We start from the raw sequence: 17,406 nt of genomic DNA, 5'->3' as shown, positions 1-17,406 counted from the left end.
CCAAGTGTGCCAGATTTTGAAAAATACTAAGCAGTAGTCAGTTCAAAGATGATGTGAATTGATGGGAAGGAAAAACTGGGAGAGAGTGAGGGAAGGGGTAAACACTGTCCAGAAGGAAATATATCCACTACCTGACATGTAACTGTAACCCTCTGTACATCACCTTATAACAACAATAAAAAATTTTAAATGATGTTATTTTAATATGTTACACAATTTTAGTTAAATTTTTTTTGGTGGCAGTCCTGGGACTTGAATTCAGGTCCTGGGTCCTGTCCCTGAGCTTGTTTTTTCTCCAAGCTAGTGTTATTCCACTTTCTGGCTTTTTGGTACTTAACTGGAGATAAGAGTCTCATGGACTTTACTGCCTGGGCTGCTTTTGAAGCGAGATCCTCAGTTCTCAGCCTCCAGAGTAGCTAGGATTACCAGTGTGAGCCTCTGACACCTGGCTAAAGTTCTTATTTTGTTATTTATAAGTCAAGGTTATTTGGGAATATTTGTTAAGCAAATGATTCAAAACTGGTTGAAGAGACAGCTGAGGTAGTAAATGCCTGTACACAGGAGGCTGAGGGTGGAAGAATATTATGTTCCAGGCCAGCCTGGACTACATACAGAGTCACTGTCTCAACAAAACAACAAAGACTAGTTATAATAAAAATGACCACCAGTGACACAATACGAACATAAAATACCAAACTCTGAAAACCCTTCATCAAGTTTCTTGTTCTCAGATTCAAGTTCTGAATTCTTTGTTATGATTTACAGTTTAGAGCAGTCCTGGAAGCTTCTCATCAATGAGCTGAATGGTAGATAAAAGCTAGATCTGTAACAAAAACAGCTGTTTGCAATGGTGGGAAATACATTTACAGAAAGCAATACATTTGATCTGACTCATCAATTAAATGTACTAAAAGAGAGAATGATTCAGAGCTTGTGCTGGCAATTTCTAAGCTAAAAAAAGCTTGTTTTTCTCTTTCTAATTAGGCCATTTCTCTTAATACTGAAATCAAATCTCTCACTGAAATGGAATTTCTCCAGGAACTCTCAAAACTATATTAACCACCACAACCAAACTTTGGTTTTCTGTCTAATGTGGATAAATAGATAAATAGAATCACTCATCAGAATTAGATAAAACCAGGAACCTTGATCTCACTAAAGTATATTCATACTACTATAATTTCATCTGAAAGAAGCTAATTTTACACTGTTTTAAATCTTCTGTTAGCATAGAACAGTATATAGTTTACAAAAATAATTTAACCACCACACGTACATACTCAGAGATGGAAAACCTTTTTTCCTGCCTAGGGCCATTTGGAGATTTATAACATCATTTTGTGGTGCCATACAAAATGATCAATACTGGCAGATGGCTTCAGGCAACCAAAGAGATTATTTGTCTGTCTATTCATGAACCTTGTATGGCCCTCAGGGGTCAAACATTTCCTTTCTCTCAATAAACAAAATTTTACCCTCTCCCCCATGTTCTAACTCTTTTTGGTGTATTGTGGGTTGGGGAGAGGCTTGAACTAAGGACCTTAGCATTTTCACTTAAGGCTAGTAGTCTACTACTTAAGCCTTAGTAATTAATACTGGCCAGGTTATTTTGTAGAATGTATCCAACTTTTTTTTTTAATTAAGTGATTAGATTGGAGCTTTGTGTTTTTGAAAAAAAAAACACACACACAAGGACAAAATGCCTTGTTATAGGTGCTAAGTTAAACTTGTACTTGATTAATGTTTGTTAGAGCTCTTTTCTATAGTTACTATTTTTCCCTCTCCATGGAAATAAAGTCACTAGGACTACTTCCTGAAAGATGATCTATATACTATTTGGAATTCTTCAGTAAAGACCATTTATTCTGGCCAGGGCATGGTAGTCTAGGGCTGTAATCTTAGCACTTGGGAGGAATAGGAAGGACTGAGAGTTCAACATCATCCTAAGCTACTGTGATACCTTGTCTCAAGGGGAAAAAAAAAGGAACAAAAGATTATTTGATCCCTTTTTTCCATATATTTAATTAGCCAATGCCTTATTTTTATCAGCATAAACTCATGGACATTCATTCATTGCCAATACTGGGGCTAAAACTGAGGGCCAGGGCACTGTCCCTTAGCTTTTTTTTTTTTTTGTTCGGCCATGGGGTCTGAACTCTGGGCCTGGGCACTGTCCCTTAGGTCTTCAGTCAGGATTAGCACCCTACCACTTGTGCCACAGCGCCACTTCCAGCCTTTTCTGCTTGTGTTGTAATGAGGAATTGAACCAAGGGCCTCATGCATGCAAGGCAAGCACTCTACCACTGAGCCAGGCATCCCTTAGCTTTTTTTATTTTGGTCGGTATTGGGCTTGAACTCTGGGCCTGGGCCCTGTTCCTCAGCTTTTCAGCTTAAGGCAAGCGCTCTACCACTTGAGCCACGGCGCCACTCCCAGTTTTTCTGGTAGTTTATTAGAGAGTCTCACAGACTTTCCTGCCTGGGCTGGCTTTGTACCATGATTCTCAGATATCAGCCTCCTGAGTAGTTAGGATTATAGGCATGAGCCACAGCTCCACTTCTGGCTTTCTGTTGGTTAATTGGTGATAATCTTATGGACTTTTCCTGTCCAGACTGGCTTTAAACAGCAATCCTCAGATCTTAGCCTCCTGCGTAGCTAGGATTACAGGCATGAGCTATTTTGGCTGGCGCCTGGCCCTACGTATTTATTTTTAAGGTTATAACCCTGTACTATTATTATGTATTTTGTTGCTTAAATTGTCCCAGCCTTGGATACTGGAAGATGTTTCAACATAATTTCCCAAAGGTGATAAATTATTTTTTGGCAGTGCCCAAATTCAAGTGGCTTTGTGCTTTCCAGGTAGGTATTCACCATTAAGCTATGCCTCCAGCACTTTATTGTGCTGGTTATTTTGGTGAGACTCTTGCTTACTGTTCAAGTACACGTACATGGACACAACTATGCCTGACTTGACTACAGACCTATAGCCTTCACAAAATACTATTAAAGATTTTCTATCTCTGCCCTTCTCATTTTGTATAATCACCTCATTTCACTTATCCTCACTACTGGCCTACCAACTATCTAAAAGAAGTATCTGAGAGTCATTCTAATATAGTTTACTTCTGTTTGTATCTGTTCCTGAATGCTTCTTGATTTCATAATATTTAAGTTTTTTTTATTGTTATCATAAAGGCGATGTATAGAGAGTTTAGCTTAGCTAATCAGGTAAAGAGTACTTTTATTTTTGGACAAGGTCACCCCCCCTTCCAGGCTTTCATAATGTTTTGTTGGGACAGTTTCAAAACTGATCTATCTGACTTTTCTCTAACCCACACCTTTCACATTGCTGCCAATGTGACATCTCTTTGATGTCTTATAGAACAAGAGACTTTAAGATCTGTTATTGCCTTTTTTGTGTATGTGTCAGTCCTGGGGCTTAGGGCTGGAGCACTGTCTTTGAGCCTGTTTGCTCAAAGCTAGAGCTCTATCACTTAAGCCACAGCTCCACTTCTAGCTTTTTCCTGGTTAACTGGAGATGAGAGACTTATGGATCGTTTTGCTCAGACTGAACCACCTGTGCTCCTGAATTCTACACATCACACTATTAAAACTTATCTATGCACAGAATTTCCAAGCTAATTCCTCAGTAAGAAATAGTCTTCATTTCTAATTCTTTGCAGATTAAAAACTTCTTACCTAACCCTTGTAAGCAAATCCTTCATTTCTCTTGACCCTTGTAAGTGAACTCATTGCTCTTCTTCCCAAAACACCATATGAACCTCTCTATAGTAGGCATTACCAATAACGTTATATACATGCTTTGTTCTCAGCTAAACTAGAAATTCCTTGAGTGTAGAAATTATGTCTTATTGGGCTGGGAAGGTGGCTCAGTGTTAGAGTGCTTGCCTTGCATGCCTGAGACCCTGGGTTCGATTCCTCAGCACCACATAAGCAAAAAGAAAAAAGCCGGAAGTGGCGCTGTGGCTCAAGTGGTAGAGCGCTAGCCTTGAGCTGAAGAGCTGAGGGATATCGCCCAGGCCCAGAGTTCAGGCCCACGACTGGACTCAAAAAAAAAGAAAAAAAATTATGTCTTATTCATAACTGTATTTCTCATACCTGTTCACAGCAGGCACAAAAAGCCAAAAAGCCAGTGACCAAATTACAAAACATTTAAGGTTTAGTATTTTTCTAACATTTTGCTTTATTAGAAACTTTTCCTAGGATGGGAAGGTGGCTCAGTAGTAAAGTTCTTGCCTTCCATGCATGAGGCCCTGGGTTTGATTCCTCAGCACCACATAAGCAAAAAAGCCAGAAGTGGCACTGTGGCTCAAGTGGTAGAGGGCTAGCTTTGAGCTGAGGGACAGCACCCAGGCCCAGAGTTCAGGCCCTATGACCGAAAACAAAACAAAACACAAACAAAAAAACTCTTTTCCTTAGCTAACTTTGTTGAAAGGTAGTTAAATTTTATCTCACTTTACCTGAAACATGAAAATTAAGTTCCTACTTGAAAATCCAAGTTAGAGCCGGGTGCTGGTGACTCACACCTTTAATCCTAGCTACTCAGGAGGCTGAAATCTGAGTATTGCAGTTTGAAGCCAGCTGGGAAAAGAACTCTGTGAGACTCATATCTCCAATAAACTACTTAAAGCCGGAAGTGGCACTGTGGCTCAACTGGTAGAGCCCTAGCCTTGAGCAAAAGAAGTTCAGGGACAGTGCCCAGGCCCACAGTTCACGCCCCAGAACTGGGGGGGGGGGGGGGGGGGGGGGGGAAGGTCCAAGTTAGAAGCTAGTTTCTGTTGATAGAAAGAACTGAAGTGAAAGGGGTAGGAGGGAATAGAGGAGTTGGGGAGTAGAGGTAGCTACTGAGATTCTGGAGATGAGAGGCCATTAGAAGGTCTCATTCACTGGAACAACTGAAGGGAGTTATTCCCAGTCTGTGGACCTCTGGGGTGAGAAAGTCAAATGAGCTCTTCTCTTTGGGTAAGGAAAGAGATTAGAACAGGTCAACAGGAATGAGTAGCTGGTCAGGAACCCAGGTTCCTACTCAAATACACATCTAGCTTCCAGCTCATCCACATCCCTGTCAACTCCCATACCACTCAGGCACCCAAAGTTCTAGCCCTGCTTTTTGCTGGTTATTATTATAATTTTTTTGGTACTGGGGCTTGAACTCAGGGCCTGGGTGCTGTTCCTTAGCAATATTGCTCAAGGCTGGTGCTCTACCACTGGAACCACAGCTCTACTTCTGGCTTTTTGGTTAAGGAGATAAGAGTCTCAAAGATTTTCTTTCTGGGACTGGCTTCAAACATCAATCCTTAAGGGGGCTGGGAAGGTGGCTTCGGTGGTAGAGCGCTTGCCTTGCATGCATGAGGCCCTGGGTTCAATTCCTCAGCACCACATAAGCAGAAAAAAAAAAAGCTGGAAGTGGCGCTGTGGCTCAAGTGGTAGAGCACTAGCCTTGAGCTGAAGAGCTGAGGGACAGCGCCCCGGCCCAGAGTTCAGGCCCACGACTGGACCCAAAAAACAAACAAACAAAAAAAACCCATCAATCCTTAGAACTCAAGTTCCTGAGCTGTTAGGAGTATTAGTGGGTGTTTTGGGTTTTGTTTCTTGTTTTGGGGCTGATACTGAGGCTTGACTAAGGAGCTGGGGGCTGTGTCTGAGCCTTTTTGCTCAAGGCTAGAGCTCTACCAGTTGAGCTACAGCTCCATTTTCAGCTTTTTGGTGGTTAACTGGAGATAGAGTCTCACTGACTTTCCTGCCTGGGTTGGCTTTGTACTGTGATCCTTACATTTCAGCCTCCTGAATAGGTGGGATTACCAGCATGAGCCACAGATGCTCAGTTCAAGTATGTCTTTTTAAAAACATTTTTTTAGCGGTGGGAATGTGGCTTAGTGGTAGAGTGCTTGCCTAGCCTGCATGAAGCCCTGGGTTCGATTCCACAGCACCACATAAACAGAAAAACCCAGAAGTGGCTCTGTGGCTCAAGTGGTGGAGTGTTAACCTTGAGCAAAAAGAAGCTCAAGGACAGTGCCCAGGCCTTGAGTTCAAGCCCTAGGACTGGCAGATAAAAAAATAAAACATTTTTATTGTTATTATAAATGTGATATACAGACGGTAAAGAGTACATTTCTTTTTTGATAGTGTCACCCCTTCCCTTGCTCTCTCCCAGTTTTTCCCTCCTGTCCCTACTCACAAATTGTATAGTTCATTTTTAACATGGTTGTCTATTGAGTACCACTGCTGCACTTTTTCACCATTTGTCCCTCCATTTCTGTGCCTCCCCTTACACACCCATAGACAGATAAATGGACAAACAAGACAAGAAAACAAAAACAGCAACAAAGGAATAGAAACTCTTGTTTCCATTTTCTGGAGTTCATTTTGATATTACTTTGTATGATCAGAGATACACATAGAGCCTCATGCATGCAAACTAAGCACTCTACCACTAAGCCACCTTCCCAGCCCTACTTCTAAAATTATTATGTGTTGCTCTGGCTACAGACACAATGGTATTGGGTATATGCTCCCCACTCTACCAGGAATCCCTTTTTAGGGAATGATACTGCTCAATTCATAGCAAAATCCTGACCTTCTCAATCCAAATCACACTAATGAGCTCTAATACATCACATCCAATTGCCTGTTCAGCAGTGCCACTTTCCTTGTATAGGTACCTGAAGCTATGTGCATTAAGAAATCTAGCCAGGCGCTGGTGGCTCCCACCTGTAATCCTAGCTACTCATGAGGCATAGATCTGAGGATCGAGGTTCAAAGCCAGCCCGGGCAGGAAAGACCGTGAGACTCCTATCTCCAATAAACCACCAGAAAACCGGAAGTGGCGCTGTGGCTCAAGTGGTAGAGTGTTCACCTTGAGCTGAAGAGCTGAGGGATAGTGCCCAGGCCTAGAGGCCCAGAGTTCAAGCCCCACAACCGACAAAAAAAAAAAAAAAAGAAATCTAAGTATGGTTCAGTTGTAGAAAACTTATAAGGCTCTGGGTTTAACCCTTCAGTACACAACCTCCTCCTGCCCCCCCAAAAAGGTAACCAAAATGCTATTCCCTAAATCTGTTCCCATTCCTGTCTCAGCATACTGAAGTACCAATCTCCAAAATATGTCCATATAGATGTCTTCTATCATCTTGCTTTACTTACCATTGTCTTATTTAGAATATTTCAATTCCCTACTAACCAGTTTCTTTCTTCCTTTCTTTCTTTTTGTTTGCTAGTCATGGGGCCTGAACTCTGGACCTGGGCGCTGTCCCTCAGCATTTCAGCTCAAGCCTAGAGTTCTACCACTTGAACCAGAGCTCTACTTCTGGCTTTTTCTGCTTATGTGGTACTGAGGAATTGAACCCAGAGACTCATGCATGCAAGGCAAGCACTCTACCACTGAGCCACCTTCCCAGCCCCTAAACAGTTTCTTTTATCTTTACTTTTATCCCCTCCAAGTAAGGGTTTATACAGGAGACAACATGATCTTCTAGAAATGTAAGCCTAAATTTACTACTACTCTTTTACAAAATTGAAAATTCACAATATAGGTTTCTTTCAGCATATTTTCCACTACTGCATCTTTTGTATCCTCCTTCCTATCCAAGTAAGCTTTTTTCAATATGTCTAAGTTCCTTCCCAGTTCAAGATCTTCAAAAATGCTTTTTACCCTTCAAATCCCAACTTTTTGTGTGTATGCCAGTCCTAGGCTTGAACTCAGGATTTGGGCAATGTTCCTGAACTTTTTTTATTCAAGGCTAGTGCTTTACCACTTCAGCCACAACTCTATTTCAGGGTTTTTTTTTTTAAGTAGTTTATTGGACTTTCCTGCCTGAGCTAGCTTTGAATTGTACTCCTCAAATCGCAGTCTTGAGTAGCTAGTATTACAGGTGTAAACCACCAGGCCCTACTAATTCCCAACTTTTTAACTTCAGGCCATAATCAATTAATTACTCTATATAATTAAATTCTATTTCCCTCACCCATTATTCTTTCTCTTTATTCTGTTAGTACTAACTTCACAATACTTTCCTCAATTATGTCACTATATGCTTACCATTCTACCATTTGTCTTCCTGAAAATAAATGAAATCAGTTACTAGGTGTTTACTACATTTCATTGACTAGTGCTATTTTTGAAATTTAATAAGTGAATAAGAAAATGAATGAATAAGTAGCTACATAGCAGAAATTCTGTTTACCCAGCTAACTGCTGCTTATCTTTCAGGTCCTAGTTAAGGGTCATTTTCTCAAGTAATCCTCTGAGTTATGCCCTCCATTTCATAGAATCCTAGATTTGTAGGCAGGCACCAGTGGCTCAACTCTGCAACCCTAGTTACTCAGGAGAAATCTGAGAATCAAGTTTTGAAGCTAGCTTAGGCAGAAAAGTCCTCAAGATTCTACTACCTCCAATCAACTGGCAAAAAAAAAAGTTGGACTGGAGGTTTATGTCAAGTGGTAAAAGTACTAGCCTTAAGTAAAAAAGCCAAGCCCTAGTACAAGGCCCTAAGTTTAAGTACTAGTACCAACATAAACACCCACAGAATTTCTGTACTCATAATTTTATACCTGTTGACACAATTTTAATGAAACCTAATGTGATTTTTTTTCCCCCTCATACTTGGGGCTTAAACTCAGGGCCTGGGCACTGTTTCTGAGTTTCTTTCGCTCAAAGCTAGTACTCTATCACTTGAGCCACAACATCACTTCCAGCTTTTTCTGTTTTTGTGGTACTGAGAAATTGAATCCAGGGCATCATGCATAATAGCCAAGTACCACCCCTAAGCCACATTGCCACGTGATAATGTGAATTGTTATAATCTACTTCCACAAAACAACAAACCCATGTGCTTTTTTCCCTATTAGAAACAAAAGCCCAGGGGGCTGGGAAGGTGGCTCAGTGGTAGAGCGCTTTGCCTTGCATGCATGAGGCGCTGGGTTCGATTCCTCAGTACCACATAAGCAAAAAGAAAAAAGCCGGAAGTGGCGCTGTGGCTCAAGTGGTAGAGCACTAGCCTTCAGCACTAGCTGAAGAGCTGAGGGACAGCACCCAGGCCCAGAGTTCAGGCCCCACGACCGGACCTAAAAAAAAAAAAAAAGAAACAAAGGCCCATAAAGTAGAATACCTGGTAAATACATGATATTCAGAAGTTGCTATCCATCAAATATTTGCAAAAATGTTTTGTAAAATGAATCTAATTAAAGAATTTTTTTTTTGTGTGTGACAGTCCTGGAGCTTGAACTTAGGGCCTAGGTGCTGCCCCTGAGCTTTTGTGCTCAAAGTTAGCACTGTATACCACTTGAGCAATAGCTCCATTTTCAGTTTTTTGTGGTTAACTGTGGATATAAAAGTTTCTCACTTTTTTGTCCCAGGCTGGGTTTGAATTACAATTCTCAGATCTCAGCCTCCTGAGTAGTTAGGATTACAAGCATGAGCCACTGGTATCCTGTAAGTTTTCAGTCTTTTAAACGGTAATGATAGAAATGACAGAAACAGAAATGATAGAAAATCTGTGTGCTTACTACACATAAATCAATGTAATGAGCATTATGGTATCATTTAGCAACCCCCTTCGGACCAATACTGGGGCTTGAACTCAGCTCCACTTAACCTTTTCGTTCAAGGCTGGTTCTTTAACATTTGTGCCTCCACTTCCAGCTTTTTTTAATTAATTAATTTATTTATTTATTTTTGGGTCCAGTCGTGGGGCCTAAACTCCAGGCCTGGGCGCTGTCTCTCAGCTCTTCAGCTCAAGGCTAGCGCTCTACCACTTGAGCCACAGCGCCACTCCCGGCTTTTTTCTTTTTGCTTATGCGGTGCTGAGGAATTGAACCCAGGGCCTCATGCATGCAAGGCAAGCACTCTACCACTGAGCTACCTTCCCAGCCCCACTTCCAGCTTTTTGCTAGTTATTTGGAGATAAGAGTTTCTCAAGATTTGTCTGCTCAGGCTAGCTCCTTGTTCCTTAGCCTCCTGAGGAGCTACAATTACAAATGTGAGCCACCAGTACCTAGCTCATTTACTTTTTTTTTTTTTGTCGGTTGTGAGGCCTGAACTCTGGTTTTGGGCACTGTCCCTCAACTCTTCAGCTCAAGGTTAATGCTCTACCACTTGAGCCACAGCACCATTTCTGGCTTTTTCTGCTTATGTGGTGCTGAGGAATTCAATCCAGAGCCTCATGCATGCAAGGCAAGCACTCTACCACTGAGCCACCTTCCTGGCCCCTCATTTATTTTTTATAATACCTCTAACTTTATACCCTTTATACAGGAGAGGATATTGACGTCATGCCTTTTTAGTGTGTGAGTGCCAGTTGTGGGGCTTGAACTCAGACCCTGGGCACTGTCCCTAAGCTTTTTGCTCAAAGGTAGTGCTCTACCATTTGAGCCACAGCTCAACTTCCAGCTTTTTAGTGGTTAACTGGAGATAAGGCAGAGTTTCCTATCAGAGCTGGCTGTGATCCTTGAATCAGACTCTTGCATAGCTAGGATTACAAGCATAAGCCACCAGAACTTAGTTTCATGCCCCGTGGCCTTCCTTGGCCCCTGCTTTTTTTTTTTTTTTTTTTAAATCTAGTTCTGTGGCTTGAATACAGGGCCTGGGTGCTGTCTCTGAGATTTCTTTTGCTTAAGGCTAGTGCTATACCACTTGAACTACAGCACCACTTCCAGCTTTTTCTGAGTAGGATTTTCCTGTCCGGGCTGGCTTCAAACAGCAATCCTCAGATCTCAGCCTGAGTAGCTAGGATTACAGGTATGAGCCACTAGTGCCAAGTTAGCTTTATGCTTTTTTATTTCTACTTGAAGCAGCTTTTTATGAAGACACTTGAAAGTACTCTGCAAAACAAAGTCTCTGTAAATAGACAAATTTTACAATGTTGAAAAGTGTTCTGTGCTTTGATTTTTTGGGGGGGAGGGGTGAGTCATGGAGCTTGAACTCTAGGCCTGGGTGCTGTCTCTGAGCTCTCTACCACTTGAGCCACAGTGCCACTTAACCAGTGGTTAACTGTAGAGTCTCACAGATCTTTTTTCCGTGCTGTCTTTGAACCACGATCCTCAGATCTCAGCCTGCTGAGTAGCTAGTATTACACGCGTGAGCCACTGGTGCCCAGCTGTGCTTGGATTTTTATGATATATGCAAGGTTAGTAACATTTTTCTCATAACATAGACATATTAACATTCTTACATGGCCTTGATGCTGTCCCTGAGCCTTTTTCCTCAAGGCTAGCACTCTACCATGTGAGCCATAGCTCCACTTCTGGCTTTTTTGGTGTTTAATTGGAGTTAAGAGTTTCATGCATCTTCCTGCCCAGGCTGGCCTTGAACCATCATTTCTACCTCCTGAGTAGCTAGGATTATAGGTATGAGACACTGGCACCCAACCTCTTATCCTACTTGTTATCTAAAGAAAACAACTTTGAAGATTCAAAATACCATGTATAAAAACAAAAGGTGAGTTCATTAAAAGCTCAATTACATTGTGTCAGGGCACTAGCAGAAAAAAAATTACTGTAACAAAAACACACAACAAAAATAACCCTCTTACCTGTTAAGTTCTGTATTGCCCTTTCGCTGGAAGGCAGTGGTTCCTTTCTGTGAGGCCGATTTAGTGAAGTGTCTTGTGCAGAAAAGAGTCCAGGGCTGTCAGTTAATTTCTTCCGGCCACTGGAGTTAGGGTTTGAAACTCTGCAGCTGCCTATTGCACTTGTAAAAAGGTTAGTATGTTCATCACTGCTGGCTGGATCAGAGTTGGGAGTGAATCCTCCAAGAGATAAACTTGGAGAACTTTCCGAACAGTCAATTTGTAAAGGTGTCTGCAATCCCAAGGCCAATGAACTAGTTTCTGAAGGCTCTCGGTGGACCCACTGTTCTTCTCTGTTTATTAAGCTCTTTGAAGGAGAGAGATGAGGGCAAGACATGTGACATCTGTGCTTTTCCTTATGCTTATATCGCTCTCCAACAGTATCCTTTCCAAACCTATAGCGCTTCAGAGACTCCAGTACAGATCTGGAAGAGCCAGTGTCCATTGAAACCTGGGGTTGTTCAGAAGAACGGTGTTCTCTATGTTTGTGACGGTGTCTGTGTTTGTGCTCTACCATCCAACCATAGGCCATCTCAGGAGGTACACTGGGGTAGGTACTCATGGAGAGGAGGGGGGTCCTACTGGTTGTAAGAAAGGCCTCCTGTCTAAGAAGCTTATGCTTTTTCTTATGGTATTTGGTAGGATTGAGAAGTAAATGGCCAGCATGCATATATGAAGGAGGTGGAAGTGGAGTAGTAAAAGAAGGAGATGGAGGAGGTGGATAAAGAGTAGGGGGATACCTTCCATAGTAACCTAATCCTATGGGAGCAGCTGTAAGAGGTGAAGGAGAGTAAGGCATGCCATAAGAAGGATAGAATCCAGTACTAGAAAGAGGAAAACTAAGGCTGTGCATAAAAGGCATTTCAGCCATTGCCTCTCTCATTTTAGGGGGTCTTCCTCTTTTCTTTTTTAAGTCAGGTTTTCGAATGTAGTGCAAGGGGTCTAAGGGAAATGAAGGATGTGTATAGAAACTATTGAAATTGATCCGAAAAATAGTTGGCAGGAGATCTCGGGGGATAAAATGATGACTTCGATGGGTGATCCGAATTTCACTTAAACGACTTATTAGTTCCTCCAGCTCTGCAATGAAGTCTGGATCCTGTCTACTTCGGAGTTGGGGATATTTCTTTTTCCGTTTTCTTTTCTGCCTTTTTATCTTGTCATAGCTGAGGTAATCATGACTTCTGCGTTTACATTTGTGTTTATGTTTTTCTTTAAGACTGTTTAAAACTGTAGAGGTTTCAGGGGGAATCAGAGAAACATGCTCGAAAGAATGCCTCCTCTTCTTTTGTCCACAAAATTTCTCTGCTCTGTCTGATGTGCTATTATTATCAGTTCCAATGCCACTATCACTTGGAATTGTTTCATCACTATGAGATTCACTAATTGGGGAAGGAGTAGCTTCTTTCAGAGATGTGAGTTCACTCAGATGGGAAGGAGAATTTGGCAACAAAGTAGGAGGAGATAACCGCCTCCTCCCTTTTGAAGCCTTTTTCATTGCAAGAGTCTGAATCATACTTCCCTGTCTGGAGTGTAAATGTAAATATGGCACTGAACTGGGTTCAACAAAGCCTGCATCACTACTTACAGGGCTCTGACCTCCACTAGTCCCAGAAGACTGAGAGCAAATAGGTGATGGAAGAATCTCAGAACTGCTAGTGGATGATGGCAGTAAAGGGGGAAGGATCTGTCCTAATGCTGACCCCGCTGCCTGTTGAGCTGTTTGCTCAAGGACAGCAAGGCTGGTAGGGCTACCAGAAAGAATGCCATTTAAGACCGTTTTTGGTTTGCGGCCCCTTCTCTTTCCTATGTAAATGGTTCCTTTCTTGCTGACATTTATTTGTTGGCCCAATTTAGTGCCAAATGTGGCAGCAAGACTTGATACTGTATTATGGAGTTTGGATTGCACTTTCCCTTTATTACTTGATTCTACAGAACTTGAAAGAATCTGATTCAACAGTTTCTTTCTCTTTAAAGTTTTCATTTTATTTATTTTGCGGATAATTGTTTTCATTAGTTGTCCATTGTTTCTCTTGGTAATTTTTTTATCTGGCTCCATCTCAAGGTCACTCATGCTACAGACATTTGGTGTATGACTATCATCTAAATCATCTGGATCTTGAAGTTGATCCTCACTTTCAAAGAAATCACTGCTACTTCTATGGTTTTCACTTTCTGACTCCAGCTTGCTTGGACTTTCTGTGGCAACAAATGGAGCCACTGACAGTACAGGTGGCTTCATCTTGACTGGTGACCTCATTTGTCTCTTAGGCCTGCCCCTCTTTTTTGGAAAAGGAGATACAGACAAACTTTGCTTGAAGGAAGGAATTTCAATTTCTGGCTGTAAAATTGGGGGTTCTTGTTCTTCCTTAGACTGTAAAGAAAAAACTTTAGAGGCAGGAATTTTTAAAGTCCGTTTAGGTGGACCTTCTAGTTGAGGCATTTCCTTGGATTTAGGTCTTCCTCTTTTGGGCTTATAAATATCTGACAAAAGGTCACTAGAGACACACATGCTGGAGGATAGTTTGTGAGTTGCAAAAGACTTATGCGATGGTTTTTCACTATCAGTTAAGAGAGTAAGAGATGGAGCTGTGGATTTACTCAACTTTGGCAATCGGCGTTTAAGGAAGTCATGATCGACAAATGAAGATGAGCCAATGTTTTTCATAAACTTGGCTGACTCAGAATTACTATGTGATAGTGAGCTACATGAAACATTTTTAAAAAGCTCTGATCGTTCTAATTCTAGCCCTTTTGGAGACCGGCATGTGCTTCTTGCCACCACTTTAGTCCACCGAGGTTTTCGTCCTTTTCTTTTTTTTAATGGTTTGGACTGCAAACTAGTGCTTAGGCTTTCAGCAACCTGGCAGTGTTTGTCTGATGCAGTTACTGCACCAAGTTTTAGAAAAGGTTTGCTAGTAAATAAACTTGTGAAGTTAACAACTGAAGGAGTAATTGTATGAATACTGGATTCAGAAGTCAAACTTGACTTTTTTCCAAGGGAGGAGCTTATTCTTGGAATATCTATATGTGTATTTTTTGAATCATTTAGCTCTTTATCAATCCCTTTACACTCAATACTTATGCTATGACCCATGGACCTATGATTTACATTCAAGTGGGTACTTTCAGAATTAAAGTGGTTTTTTCCAACAGATTCAGAAATTTCTTCCATTAGTTCTGTGGTAGAACTTAAAAGTAACGGATTAGGAGCCAACTGTGAAGTAGTTTCTGGGGGACTTCTGGTTAAAGGATTAATAGATACAGTAGGTGATGGGGAAGGTAGATTGCTGTCTCCTACTGCACTAAAAGGGGATTTAGCTGTAGATGCATCAGAAGCAGCTCCCATTTGAAAGTCTGGAGAAGTGCAATATACAGGAGGTTGCTTTTCATGCTTTGATGTTTCAAAAGATCCCCTTTCACTGGATGAGAAACTGTCTTGCTGAATGCATGTTCCTTCATTAAACATTTCTTTCTCTAAATTAATGATTTCCTTTCGAACCGAGAACTTTTCTAATATGCTTTCTTTACTCTGACGTATAACATTCTTCTCAAAAGTTTTGCTGGTAGCATTATCTTTCAGTGATTCAGAAAGTTCTTGACTTTCATGATTATTGATGTTTGCACTACAAGAAGCCTTAAGTGGTTCCTGAGTGGGGAGCAGTGCTTCAGATTTAAGGTTTATGGCATCTTTACTGACAAGTCCTGCCACAGGACAGCTCACCAGTTTCTTTCCAATGTCCTTAGTAACCAATCCCATTGCTGAACTTGTTACAATCTTCTTCGCACAGTCTTTGGCCATTAGGCCAACAGTAGAACCCAATTTCTTTCCCAAGTCTTTATTAACCAGTCCAACCACTGTGCCAAGTCCTAACTTCTTGCCAGATTCCTTATTTACTAAACCTGGAACAATACCAATTCCTAGCTTCTTTCCTGAATCCTTGCTTAGCAGACCTACTGTAGTGATAGTCCCTGGCTTTTTGCCTAGGTCTTTATTAATGAATACCGCTGTAGTGCCAGTTCCCAGTTTTTTCACAGAGTCCTTGCTGACCAATCCTACTGCTGCATTAAACACTGTTTTTTTCCCAGGATCTTTAGTTACCAATCCAACAGCTGTGCTGATAGCTGGCTTTTTTATTAAGTCTTTATGTATTATTCCAGTCACAGAGCCAACATTTGCTTTCCTGATCAAATCCTTGCTAACCAATCCTGCTGTAGTGCCCGTTCCTAACTTCTTCGGTTTTATCTTGGAAGACTTAGAAGGAGGACAAGTAGCAATAAGCTGTGCTAGTTTTTCTGTTACACTAGTTCCTCCATTAAGTAATGCTCGATCCTTCATATCAGAATCTCGGCTACCCACAAGAGAAGATGGTGTTACATTAATGTAATCTGCCATTTCTGAGTGTACTGGAGAAAGCTTCTTAGATAAAGGATTGTTTTCTCCCTGTGAATGAAGATGGATGCTTTCTTCAGACTGACATTCAATGGCTGCAACATCACCTGCTTTCTTGTACAACTTTGAAGGGTCCTAAAATTTGAACAAGAAAAAGGTTTCAGAGAAAGTAAACCTTATACCATTTTCAAATTAGCCATTACATATTCAACAAAATAATGATCACATATTAACTTCATATAGTGAACAGAACTATTGAAAAAAATAGTGTTACACTAGTTTACATTATTGCTCTATCAGAGGCTATCTATAGATTTTAGTAATGTAAACTTTCTATGTCTAGATTTCTAGAACTATCTATGATACTTTTGACATTGTTTACACAACACTGCAGAGAATATTGCTGCCCCCTGACTTGTCTTTTTTTTTTTTTTTGGGTCCGGTCGTGGGGCCTGAACTCTGGCCCTGGGTGCTGTCCCTCAGCTCTTCAGCTCAAGGCTAGCACTCTACCACTTGAGCCATAGCGCCACTTCTGGCTTTTTTCTTTTTGCTTATGTGGTGCTGAGGAATTGAACCCAGGGCCTCAGGCATGCAAGGCAAGCGCTCTACCACTGAGCCATCTTCCCAGCCCCCCCTCCCCCTGACTTGTCTTTTGGCAATACTGGAGCTTGAACTCAGGGCTTGCCCTTCTAACCACTTCATCTAGGCACCCAGCCTTAACTTTTTTTACTCACTAACTGGTACTCTATTACTTGAGTCATACTTCCAGACCATCTTTTTGCTGGTTAAGTAAAGACAGTCTTGAGACTTTTTTGCCCAATCTGGCTTCAAACTGTGATTCTGAGATCTTAACCTCCTGAATAGCTAGTTGAGTCACTGGGGCACCCAGTTATCATCTTACTCTTAACTCACTAAACATGCATTAACATACAAATGTTTTGCTTCTGAAAAGAAATATTTTTAGCTACAGCAAAAATTTTACCAATTGCTGGTGGCAACAGTGAGTCCCACCTGTAATCCTAGCTACTCGGGAGGCTGAGATCTGAGGATCACAGTTTAAAGCCAGCCTGGGCAGGAAAGGCTGTAAAACTCTTACTCCAATAAGCCACCAGAAAACTGGAAGTGACACTGTGGCTCAAGTGGTAAAGCGCTCACCTTGAGCTTAAGAGCTGAGGGACAGCACTCAGGCTGAGTTCAAGCCCTATGACCAACCAAAAAAAAATTTTTTTTTTAACCTATAGTCCTCCTTCCAGAAAAAAAGCTTCACTGATTTAAATAAGTTCAAACTAATGCAAGACAAATTTTGACCTACTTGTAGTCATTTAACTCATTCTCAGTTATAGTCTTTTTTTTTTTTTGGTTTGTTGTGGGGCTTGAACTCTGGCCTGGGTGCTGTCACTGAGATCTTCAGTTCAAGGCTACTGCTCTACCAC

General features: G+C 41.4%; 1 protein-coding gene across 2 annotated transcripts in view; it reads right to left on the bottom strand.

Annotated features, from left to right (window-relative positions):
- Ash1l (ASH1 like histone lysine methyltransferase) overlaps window positions 1–17,406 on the bottom strand; it is a 139,448-nt gene that overhangs the window by 71,301 nt on the left and 50,741 nt on the right. For both annotated transcript variants that reach the window (XR_006147715.1, XM_042681999.1), the window contains exon 3: window positions 11,545–16,108. Coding sequence is in view for 1 of the 2 variants with exons in the window: in XM_042681999.1 (XP_042537933.1) it covers window positions 11,545–16,108 (4,564 nt within the window). In the remaining variant the exon portion in view is untranslated. The remainder of the gene's footprint in view (window positions 1–11,544; window positions 16,109–17,406) is intronic.

This window comes from Dipodomys spectabilis, unplaced genomic scaffold (assembly GCF_019054845.1).
Source record: "Dipodomys spectabilis isolate Male_0828 unplaced genomic scaffold, ASM1905484v1 ptg000069l, whole genome shotgun sequence".
NCBI classification, from domain to species: Eukaryota; Metazoa; Chordata; class Mammalia; order Rodentia; family Heteromyidae; genus Dipodomys; species Dipodomys spectabilis.
Note: the sequence above shows the minus strand (reverse complement) of the source record. Positions and strands in the feature narration are given on the sequence as shown.